At 47.2% G+C, this 12500-nt stretch overlaps 1 protein-coding gene across 1 annotated transcript in view; it reads right to left on the minus strand.

The window, feature by feature from the left end:
• LOC138864247 (uncharacterized) overlaps window positions 1–12500 on the minus strand; it is a 34800-nt gene that overhangs the window by 1055 nt on the left and 21245 nt on the right. The window contains exons 2-8 of the mRNA XM_070130916.1: window positions 8742–9020; window positions 7640–7723; window positions 7258–7479; window positions 6854–6964; window positions 2601–2748; window positions 1769–1858; window positions 1–1517 (exon numbers count right to left, since the gene is read on the minus strand). The exon at window positions 1–1517 is cut by the window's left edge and continues 1055 nt beyond it. Coding sequence (XP_069987017.1) covers window positions 1212–1517; window positions 1769–1858; window positions 2601–2748; window positions 6854–6964; window positions 7258–7479; window positions 7640–7723; window positions 8742–9020 — 1240 coding nt within the window. The 3' untranslated portion in view covers window positions 1–1211. The remainder of the gene's footprint in view (window positions 1518–1768; window positions 1859–2600; window positions 2749–6853; window positions 6965–7257; window positions 7480–7639; window positions 7724–8741; window positions 9021–12500) is intronic.

Genomic DNA, 12500 nt, shown 5'->3' on the forward strand with positions numbered 1-12500 from the left:
ATGCCTGTGTGGGTAAGGAAAACGCCATACAAAACTTTGCACAGTAAAGCTGCATATTAGCTGTATTTTCAGTCTTGAGATACCACAACGTTCTCATGAAGTTTCAGGTTTGAAACTGGTATGACCCACCTCCGTACAAATCTTCCTTGCTGATAGAAAATATAAGATAACGTTGGGTAACAGTTTCTCTCTAGTATGATTCTCTTCACCATGACAAGGTATGGCATCTGAAGGGTCTCTCCAAGGGCTGTCTCGCGCTGCTTGCATGTGGCCGATTTCTCCCTGTCTTGTTCAGGGGAAAAGACCGCGCCTATGCTTTTCCACGGCAATAAAAGAAATTTCCAGTCCATGGGACTAACTTGGATCCCCGGCAAGTGGAATCTGGAGTCTGACTGACGAATTAGGAATTTTAGGGAGATTTAAGAACAGCAAAATTACCACGCGAGGAAAATAAAGTAGCCTTGAGATTTAATATGCATGAAGCCTGTTCGGCATTTCCGTGGAAATCTCTTGACCAATTATCTTTTTCTTTCTCTCTTCATCTCTCTATCTCTCTAGTTCTTTTTTAATGGATCTTTATTTATTTATCCATGTTAACTTTGCCGACAGAGGGGCCGATGTGCATGTTAGCGTTCCTGGAATCCTCCCATGAACGAAACCCAAGCATCAAGGACAAAGTGAAACCGACCCTTGTTTTGACACAGAAATTCAGTTCCACATTTCATAGTTTCAGTTTTAGTTTCACTTGCCTTTGATGAGTATATATAGTATTAAATGTAACATATATTGGCTTCTCTGATGTGACGCAATGGATTCGCGTTCAGAACCCATGAAAATAACGATGCAGGGTACCACGTGGTTCCAGTGCCCATGGCCTTGCGAATCTTACAGCTGTCGTTGTCTGTACGGCAGGTCAGCATGTTGTGATTGTTTACACGTCTCGTCAGTTTGTCCGAAATGTAATTATAATCACCATGTTCAGTTAAATGAATTGCTCTTGCACAGTTTATAAAATCTTTCACTGAACAGAATCCTATACAACCTTGAATTCATATACAAATAACGCTATTATCATTATTTTGATTATCATTATCGGCCGTAGTTTTAACATTTTATACTACCATCATTGTCATTTTGTCATTACTGTTATTTCTATCATCTAGCGCTTCTGTCATTATTACTATATTTTATTCGACGATTTCAGCGCACCACTATGATTTGGGTTTCATCAAAGACGTTATAAATGCAAAAGCTTTCTCCTTATCGGCGCTCCGCCCCTCCTTCATGAACACAGAGGAGCCACTGTAGAAGGACACCGAGTAACGCTGCTGAAAGATCGGGGCTTTGACACGAGGGACGCCTGCATAGTGCGCCACGAGGCCCGTCAGGAACACGTCCTCCAGCCACACGAAGGGCACGCGAGGGAGGTCCTCCCACAGCCGCTTGCAGGCCTTCCTGGTGAGGATGTAGGCAGGACCCAAGACGAACGTGGGTAGTTTTGACTCTGGGTATTCCTCCTGTGCGATGAAAATTGACTTCATTATCATTAATCATCTCATGGCTGTTACATTTCAATAGCATTAGTATCAGGATTATCACTAATAATCACCACTCGTAGTACTACTACTACTATTATTACTACTACTACTACTATCGCTGCTCCTTTTACTACTATTTCTATGTTTGTCATTATTGTCACCATTGATACTATATATCAGTGTTATTTCGTCTTTAGCCCAATCCTTTATCATCGCCCAAGGCCCGTCACCTTCTGCAGAGCCCAGCGGCCGGTGCGGTGGGCAATTCCTTTATATAAAGCATCGCCGAAGATTGCCCCAGTAGACGAGCTCTTCTGGTCCTACGGAAAAGAAAGTCGCATGACTCAAACATATAACAGGTGCACGACCAAGCATATAAAGTGGCGTAAGTGCACAGTGTATGATCCAGAGAAAAGTTTACTCGAGCTGGTCAACTAATCCATTGTTCCTGTGGTGCTATTTACTCCAACGTGACACTGAGGAATTTATCATCGATCGACTACTTATGATAGCTATTGTTCAGATCATGGTGCAACTGTCGACGGAAACCAACGATAGTTAACACTGCCGTTAATTAGGGTGGGAAATGGCAAATGATTTGCGCGAGTGGGTTTCCGGGCCTATCGGCGCTCCGACCACTAAACCATTTCTTTTACTCTAGCAAATCACAGGTCGAACATCTCTTGAGGAATTTCCTAATCTATATACTAAATATATCACAGGCACGGAGGGCACGGCCATCCCTGAACAAGGGCCGCTAATTACGAGCTTTCCTGCTCACTCGATGTTATAGTCGTTTAAGGAAGGCCACGGCGGTGACCTGGAAATCTATTTACTTTACAACAAAATATTTTATAGTTAATACTACTTATACTCAAAACATGTGCAGTTCTAGTATAATCCACATACTTCCTGTTGGGACCCATAGTAGGCTCTGCAGATAGTTCCCGCAGACCAAACCTATTAAATGTAGACATATGCAGTCCATCTGTACCGATTTATACCAGCAAAGACCAGATATTTCCTAAATGGACGCCTCCAATTTTTCACTTAGTCCCTTACCTTCGAAGATACGTCGGGGAGTTGCAGGTAAGAGCGCAGGTTCAGAGGGTTCACCACCACGTCGTCGTCCACTTTGGCCACGAACGGGGTCTCGGGGCAGTTCCTCACGACCCAGTCCAGCCACGAGATCGTTTTGTATGTCAGGTTTCTACAGTGATGTAGGTCACATGTTCATGTAATGCAGAGGACACATCCACACATAGATGCATACATACGCTCGCGCGCACACACGCAGACAATGTATTCTTAGCAGGCGTTGAAACAGTCAGACCGACATACGTTTACGCACATGAGAAACAGTGAGTATGCTACTATGAACCATGAATTTGAAAACAACATGCAAATTGTAATGATATGAAAGAATATAGTCATCTTTCATAGTGTTCATAAAGTATTTTCAACACTTCCTTGTCATCAATATCATCATCAATATAATCATCAGTCATCATCACCATCATCATCATCATCCATCACCAATCATCAATATCATCATCATTAATATTTTCAATATCATCACCATCAATCATCACTATAATCATCAATATCATTATCAATCATCACCATCATCTTCAATCATCATTATCAATCATCACCATCATCATCTTCAATCATCATTATCAATCATCACCATCATCATCTTCAATCATCATCAATCGTCATCATCATCAATTGTCATCATAATCATCAATCAATATCTTTATCACCATAATTAATCATCAATATCATCATTATCAATCCTCAATCACCAATATCATCATTATCAATCATCATCAATCACCAATATCATCATCAATCATCATAATATCATCATCAATCATCAATATCATCAACAATCCTCATATCATTATCATCATCAGGGATAATGATATGCTTTGCATACTTTTGAAGTGGACGAGAGAATGGCACTCGCACGCACTGGACCTGCAATGGATGAATTACTCTTCCGACCGAGGTGGTTTCAGGCCAGGAAGCTCCTGCTGGGGACAGACTCTGAACTTCACTCAGTACACTGAGGATGGTTTCGAAACCGGGCAGCTCGTAGGGGCGGTTTTTGTTGATTTGACCGCTGCATATGACACTCAATCACAGACTGCTCTTACTAAACTTGGTTTAAATGGTCTGGAACTCCAGCGTCGCCAGGGTAATCAAGTCGTCACACGGGAACCGACGGTTCTTCGCTGAGATGGATGGGAAAAGGAGCCGCTGCCGCTCACAGACGAATGGTCTCCCTCAAGGCTCGGTGCTTGCGCCAACCCTATTTTATATCTATACTAATGACCGACCCCAGTTCGAGAATTTTCGACAGTTCATTTACGCTGATGATTTAGGTCTTACCACCCAACACAAGTCCTTCGAGTCATTTAGCGAAGACTAACGGCTGTCTTGAATAGTCTCAGACTACTATGAGACCAGCTTCCTTGATGCGAACCCTGGCAAGACTGAAGTCTGAGCGATCCATATAAACAACCACCAGGGCCAACGACAACTGAACATTGTATGGAATGGTAAGAAACTGGATAACGGCTAGGCTGGGTTAGGCTAGGCTCAGTTAGGCTAGGCTGGGTTAAGCTAGGATGGGGTCGGCTGGGGTGGGTTCAGGTAGGTTGGGCTAGGCTAGGCTGGGCTAGGCTATGCTAGGTTAGGATGGGCTTGGCTAGCTTGGGTTAGGCTAGGCTATGCTAGGTTAGGATGGGTTCGGCTAGCTTGGGTTAGGCTAGGTTCAGCTAAGCTAGGTTAGGCTAGACTAGGTTCAACTAAGCTGGGTTAGGCTAGACCGGGCTAGGCTAGGTTGGGCTAGGCTTGGCTGGGTTAGGCCAGCATGGGTTCGGCTAGGTTGGGCTAGGTTAGGTTGGGTTCGGCTAGGCTAGGCTAGCCTGGGTTAGGCTAGGCTAGGCTAGCCTGGGTTAGGCTAGGCTAGGCTAGCCTGGGTTAGGCTAGGCTAGGCTAGACCGGGTTAGGCTAGGCTAGGCTAGGCCGGGTTAGGCTAGGCTAGGCTAGGCCGGGTTAGGCTAGGCTAGGCCGGGTTAGGCTAGGCTAGGCTAGGCCGGGTTAGGCTAGGCTAGGCTAGGCCGGGTTAGGCTAGGCTAGGCTAGGCCGGGTTAGGCTAGGCTAGGCTAGGCCGGGTTAGGCTAGGCTAGGCCGGGTTAGGCTAGGCTAGGCTAGGCCGGGTTAGGCTAGGCTAGGCTAGGCCGGGTTAGGCTAGGCTAGGCTAGGCCGGGTTAGGCTAGGCTAGGCTAGGCCGGGTTAGGCTAGGCTAGGCTAGGCTAGGCCGGGTTAGGCTAGGCTAGGCTAGGCTAGGCCGGGTTAGGCTAGGCTAGGCTAGGCCGGGTTAGGCTAGGCTAGGCTAGGCCGGGTTAGGCTAGGCTAGGCTAGGCCGGGTTAGGCTAGGCTAGGCTAGGCTAGGCCGGGTTAGGCTAGGCTAGGCCGGGTTAGGCTAGGCTAGGCTAGGCCGGGTTAGGCTAGGCTAGGCTAGGCCGGGTTAGGCTAGGCTAGGCTAGGCTAGGCCGGGTTAGGCTAGGCTAGGCTAGGCCGGGTTAGGCTAGGCTAGGCCGGGTTAGGCTAGGCTAGGCTAGACCGGGTTAGGCTAGGCTAGGCCGGGTTAGGCTAGGCTAGGCTAGGCCGGGTTAGGCTAGGCTAGGCTAGGCCGGGTTAGGCTAGGCTAGGCTAGGCCGGGTTAGGCTAGGCTAGGCTAGGCCGGGTTAGGCTAGGCTAGGCTAGGCCGGGTTAGGCTAGGCTAGGCTAGGCCGGGTTAGGCTAGGCTAGGCTAGGCCGGGTTAGGCTAGGCTAGGCTAGGCCGGGTTAGGCTAGGCTAGGCCGGGTTAGGCTAGGCTAGGCTAGGCCGGGTTAGGCTAGGCTAGGCTAGGCTAGGCCGGGTTAGGCTAGGCTAGGCCGGGTTAGGCTAGGCTAGGCTAGGCCGGGTTAGGCTAGGCTAGGCCGGGTTAGGCTAGGCTAGGCTAGGCTAGGCCGGGTTAGGCTAGGCTAGGCTAGGCCGGGTTAGGCTAGGCTAGGCTAGGCCGGGTTAGGCTAGGCTAGGCCGGGTTAGGCTAGGCTAGGCTAGGCCGGGTTAGGCTAGGCTAGGCTAGGCCGGGTTAGGCTAGGCTAGGCTAGGCCGGGTTAGGCTAGGCTAGGCTAGGCCGGGTTAGGCTAGGCTAGGCTAGGCCGGGTTAGGCTAGGCTAGGCTAGGCCGGGTTAGGCTAGGCTAGGCTAGGCCGGGTTAGGCTAGGCTAGGCTAGGCCGGGTTAGGCTAGGCTAGGCTAGGCCGGGTTAGGCTAGGCTAGGCTAGGCCGGGTTAGGCTAGGCTAGGCTAGGCCGGGTTAGGCTAGGCTAGGCTAGGCCGGGTTAGGCTAGGCTAGGCTAGGCCGGGTTAGGCTAGGCTAGGCTAGGCCGGGTTAGGCTAGGCTAGGCCGGGTTAGGCTAGGCTAGGCTAGGCCGGGTTAGGCTAGGCTAGGCTAGGCCGGGTTAGGCTAGGCTAGGCTAGGCCGGGTTAGGCTAGGCTAGGCTAGGCCGGGTTAGGCTAGGCTAGGCTAGGCCGGGTTAGGCTAGGCTAGGCTAGGCCGGGTTAGGCTAGGCTAGGCTAGGCCGAGTTAGGCTAGGCTAGGTCGGGTTAGGCTAGGCTGGGCTAGGCCGGGTTAGGTTAGGCTGGGCTAGGCTGGGCTAGGTTAGGCTAGGCCGGGTTAGGCTAGGGTAGGCCGGGTTAGGCTAGGCTAGGCCGAGTTAGGCTAGGCTAGGCCGGGTTAGGCTAGGCTGGGCTAGGCCGGGTTAGGCTAGGCTGGGCTAGGCCGGGTTAGGCTAGGCTGGGCTAGGCCGGGTTAGGCTAGGCTGGGCTAGGCCGGGTTAGGCTAGGCTGGGCTAGGCCGGGTTAGGCTAGGCTGGGCCGAGTTAGGCTAGGCTGGGCCGAGTTAGGCTAGGCTAGGCAGGGTTAGGCTAGGCTGGGCTAGGCCGGGTTAGGCTAGGCTGGGCTAGGCTGGGCTAGGTTAGGCTAGGCTGGGCTAGTCGCAAATCGAAAACGGATCCGCTGGTCAAGAAACGACACCAAAGTGCATTCAGAAGCCATTGAAAAATAACGAAAAAAAAGAAAAGAAAAGAAAAAGAGGAGAAGAGAAGAAATAAAAAAGAAAAGAAAAAGAGAAGAGAAGAAATGAAAAAAAGAAAAGAAAAAGAGAAGAGTCGAGAAGTGAAGAAAAAAAAGAAAAGAAAGAAAGAAAGAAAACGGCCCTGACATCTGCTTCCTATAAATCATGAAATATCATTACCTGTATGAGTCATAGAAATTATTCTGGATGATATCCTTGTATTGTCTCGACTCGGCATCTAGAGCCGCCTGCAGCGACCTGTTGTAGACCGCTCCTATCACAAACACCGCTCTGGAAATAAGGAAAGAGGAAATGAAATTGCAACAGTATAATTTCAGTATTTTCTGTCTTTAACATTGAGATGTAGCATAACTTTATAATTTTGAAATCAATATTAGCAAAGTTATGTCTTGATAAATACAAGAGGATAATACTAATATCAACGATACCACTGAGTACAATATCAAAAATTTCAATAATCTCAAGCAATACTTAATTCAAATCATATGATGTGAATATGAATAGAAACAAAAAGGCCGCTGCGCTACGGGGGGCGGCCGCGCCCGACAGGCAGGAGAGCTCACTTGAGGCCGGAGCGCGGGAACAGCGCCGGGCTGGCCCACGACTTCCTGATGCGGTTCCGCAGCGCCTGGTGGCCTGGCGCCGAGATCACGACGGCCAGCACGCGAGGGGTGGGGCCCCTGCACGGCGGTTCGTGCGCCAGGTCGTGGCGCCACGTCACCTCGCACGGGAGCCGGTTCACGACGGGCCCCTTCCCGTGCAGCGGCTTGGTCTCATAGATGAATCTGTGGAAGGGAGGGACCGTGGAGCAAACACACATGTACATATGTACACACACTCATATCCCTCTCTCTTTCTCTCACACATACGTGTGTGTGTGCGCGCGCTCTTTATAGACACATGTATGGGTCTGTTTGAAAATGTAATTGAAAGTGGTCAACATACTTAAACCTTTTGTTGTCTTTCGCTGCATCCGCCTTTTTAGATTTTTTAGATTTCTCTCGCCCTTTTTTTTCCTTTACTGGAGTTCTGAAACAGACAAAACCAAAATGTACGCTTTCTAGATCATGTCCTAATAGTACATGGTATCCGATGCTTCGCATGTACCGTGCAGATGTTATGATACTAAAAATATCACCAAGTCGTGTTAACTGGGGAGGTTACGAAGTGAATCAGCCAAATAGCACTGAGAATCAGCAGGTCGCGAGGGTCGTCCTGTGTTCCCTTAAGGATGGCCAAGTTGAGGAATCTCGGTGACACTCGCGAGCAGCTGCTACGACCACCCTGGCTGCGACTGCCGGCTTCCTGGAGTTGTGGGGTGAGGGGGGGGGGTCCCTTGGAAGCCTCTCCCAGCCATCTGCTCGCATGTAACAGCAACTCTTCTGGCGTCTGAGTAACCATGACCTCGTGGTTGTGGAGTTCCCGCGTGTGTGAGGGCGGGGGGTCGAGTGACTTATCACGCCCCGGGGGCCAGTGGATTCTTATTGGATGTTTGTTGACCGCGGAGATGTGGGGACAACAGACGCACAGGTGAGTGCGAAGAGAGAAGGCCAACTGACTGCTCGCATTACTCTTTGTGTGCAGTGTAGTTCCATTGAGATCGCTATGAACCTTGTGCCTTGGGTGTCGATTTACTTGTTTAACCCCATATTTCTCCATGGATATTATAATGTCTTTTCCAGCTGCCAGGGCCAATACTGTCGTTTTATAGAAGCCTTCTATAAAGGATGATTTATGCATACATCTCACCAACGTTCAGAGTGCGTCCATACCCAAAACTGGGAATAGTGGCATAGGACTAATATCAGGAATCATTTTTAGAAATATTGTGAAAAATAGCAAAGTGAAAAAGAATAACATAGAAATTTGGAGTCACATGCACACACAAGTTCCCCTTTGAGTTTTTTTTATTGACAATACAATTTCACAAAAACTGCCCCAAATCTAAGATGGATGAGTAATTTCATACGTGAAGTATCTATGGCTCACAATAAACACACAGGCAGCAATACAAGCTGTAATAATCACCCTTACCCTCCACACTCACCTGCAACGAGGATCGTCTTCTAATGGCATTGAGTGATTTGCAGTCGAAGTATGAGTCTCTGGTTCTTTCGTAAGTGATGAGTTATATGCATTCGGTTCTGTTATAGATGATGAGTTGGATGGATTCGGTTCTTTCACAGATGATGAGTTATATGCGTTCGGTTCCTTCGAAGTCGACGAGCGATTCGAATGAGTCTCCGATTCCTTCGTAAGTAATGAGTTGTATGATGAGCGATTTGTATAGGTTTCTTGGAGATGGATCTTAATATTTGGGACCAGCCTGCAAAATAGAAAGTGTATTACAGCATGAATACCTACATGATGTACTGCACTGCCAGGAGTTATCCGCCGCGGGCAGTACAGGTAGGTTTATGCCTAGGTCCGGAGAATCTGAAGTAAAACAAAGCAAAGTATGTAACGTTGCAATGACTGCCACAAAAAAAGAAAGAAAAATGAGATCGATGAAATAAATGAAGTAATCTTGGAAGCGAAATAAATAATCGTGAATTACACTTCGGCCATACGTGCTTGATCTAATCATACCAATAAAAACATGAAAAATAGATATAGTTGCTGCACTTTTCCATAGCAAAAGGATAATTGATATCCTGACAGTTGATACAACGCAAATAGCTTCTAGTGTTTATATAACTTACATTTATCGGTTCTTATTAGCGTAAGAAATGGTCTACCTTCACAACAGTTAGATACCATCAGGTTACATTTGATAGTTTTAAGCTGAAAGATGGTTTAATATATATATATATATATATATATATATATATATATATATATATATATATATATATATATATATATTTTTTTTTTTTTTTTTTTTTTTTTACATAAAATTCATGATTATGTTCAGTGTCTGTACTAATTTCACGCACGCTAAGTTGAACTGAATCAGTCCTTCCCAAAGCTGGATTCAATTTCCTTCATGTGAAGGGTGCAGCCTGTCGTGGGCTTTCGTCCTTTCGTAAAGTATTTGTCAAAAATACGTATTTTGCTTTCAGTTGTGTCCATGGCTCTGTTTACTTAAGGCGCCGCACAGTTAAAGAACGACGAGTAAAAACTAACACGAAAGGGAAATATTCTTGAACTAATCTTGAATGGTTAGTTCATCGTAAAACCAAATTCTGCGGTGCATTTACTCTTTTCTTCTCTACAGGGTGGCACATTAGTTCCAGAATGCTGTTCCTTCCAGTATTGTCAAATATCTCTCTGTGCGACTTCAATTATCTGGAGACAAATACTCAGCTATTTGTTTCTAGTTTGCCTTTTTTCAGCAAGAACTTTAAATGATCACGATGGTCATCTACTTTTCCAAGTGATCCAAAGCATTTGCAGTATTATATGCAGACCACCATGTTATAAAAGGCAAATGAATAGAAGCAGTTGCTCATTTATTTCACCAAGAACCTATATTTATGTATGTGGAAAGGCTCTATCGAATGCTTGACAATTCTGTATGCAGCCAAAGTGCCATGCATCTGGTGCACACTTGGAACACGAGGAACGAAATCGCGGCCTTTCTGATCAGACCCAAGGGCCGCTCTCCGCCCCTTTCGCCTCGTTCCTCTCCTCGAGATCCTTGTAACCAATAGTTGCTCAAGTTATTTGGTGTCCTTCCTGAGACAAATTCTACTCATGGCCGTCTGACCACACTGGGTCCGGATTCGCTAACATATGAATGGTGCACGGTTTCTATGTCGCGCGGACACTATGACCTGGAAGGAAAGTCGCGAAGCTGTATGACGGGGGTGACTCCGTGTCTGGCGGACACTATGTCGCGGTGACTGTATCGCGCGAGGCGTCGTCCTCACATAACCTGGTCGTCGGCTGACCTTACCTTGTATATCGCGGTGACTGTCTTGCGCGAGGTGTCCGTTGACCTTATTACTCTAACTTCCGCTACTGCTTCAACATTGCGGACAGATGACCTTATGTTTCAACGTTCCTTTCAGCCGTGTGCCTTCTGTCTTGTGATCTTGCTATAATAATGAATTTTCAAGGAGGAGACATCATTCAGCATGGAGAATTCAACCGAGCTTCCATTACCGCCCTACCCCGAGCTCGATGTTTCATCGTACGAGGGATTGAATGAAGATTACCCTCCCCCACCTTCTTTTGTCAATGTCCCCGAGGCCTGTCGCATTATATCGTCATACCGGGCGACTGTGAAACTCAGAGTTGGCCAGCATCTCTTTACGAAGGAAAAGGACCACCAGGACAAAGTTCTGTGGAGATGCGAAGACAGAACCTGTGGTGCCAGGGTTCACACCGTCAATGGGGAAATAGTGAAGTGGCAAAACCCCATCCACAGACATCCTGCTGTCCCTGGGAAGGCCGAGGTGGAGGAGATACTAGCAGCAATGAAGGAACGTGCTGCCGCAACAGCAGAGCCCATCTCACATATTGTCAACACATTTTACGCTAGAGTTGAAGTCGGCTGGGCTCATCTAATACCAACGGTAGACGCCATCAAGAGGACGCTGAGGCGAGTGCGGCAAAAGGCAGGTGTGTCTGATCTTCAGCCATTTCGGACAACGTTAAGCGGAGAGGCCTTTCTTCGTTATGAAGATGATGGGATGATGATCTTCGCAGCAGACTCTGATTTGAAATTTCTTGCCGAGTCTCGTCATTGGTTTGGTGATGGAACGTTTAAAGTGGCCCCTGTCGGATACAAGCAGCAGTACACACTCCATGCATACTTTGGTGGTATAACATATCCTTGCGTCTATGCATTGTTGCCTGGAAAGAATGAAGAGATATATAATAAAATGTTGTACGAGGTGTTGCAGCTAATACCCCCTGGCTTATCATGCAATCCAGTGACAATAATGACAGATTTTGAGAAGGCAGCAATGAACGCCTTCCAGAGGAATTTTCCGAGTGCAGAGGTTGCTGGATGTTATTTCCACCTGGGCCAGTCTGTCTGGAGACGCATCCAGAATCTTGGCCTCGCAGCGCGGTATAGAGAAGATGCTGCCTTCGCCATCCGGGTCAGGAGGTTCCTGGCTCTGGCATTTGTTCCGCTGGCTGACGTCCACCACTACACGAGGATACTCCTTGCAGACGAAATTTCCAAGGATGATGGGCTTCTGGACTTGGCAAAATATTTCCAGGAAACCTATGTCGGCCAGCTGATTCATGGTGACATGGAAATTCCTGGGAAATTTCCATATCAGACATGGAACATGTATCAACGAGTGAAGGATGATCTGCCCCGAACAAACAATGCATTGGAAGGATGGCACAATGGGTTTGCCAGGATGTTACCGGACCACCCTCAGCTGCCGCTGCTCGCTGCAAAATATCAAAAGGAGCAGCACAAATTGGCTCTGAATCGCGAGCACCATGCAGCTGGCAGGAAGCATCCCTCGAGTCAGAAGAAGTACCAGCTCGTAAATAAGAAGATTAAATCCCTAATTACAAAATTAGAAACTTATACGCTTGTAGATTTGCAATATCTAGATCAAATAGCCAAAGTAATGGTGATCCCCACTGAACAATAAAGGTATGCTCATCAAAAAATATATCATTAATACCTAAAGAAAAAGAAAGATATATGATCATGTATCATACCAGTGTTATTATGTATTCTATATACTAAATTATTTTTGCTGCACTTTCAACACCTTCCTAAATCTTATCTGTCAATAATGAACAGCGATGTACTGACATAAATGGCAACGTGGCTTCCCCGCGACATTTTATCCGCTTGCGAAACGGACGCCGTGTCACAGCGCGATGTGGC

The sequence above is a fragment of the Penaeus vannamei genome, chromosome 15, assembly GCF_042767895.1.
Source record: "Penaeus vannamei isolate JL-2024 chromosome 15, ASM4276789v1, whole genome shotgun sequence".
Lineage (NCBI taxonomy): Eukaryota > Metazoa > Arthropoda > Malacostraca > Decapoda > Penaeidae > Penaeus > Penaeus vannamei.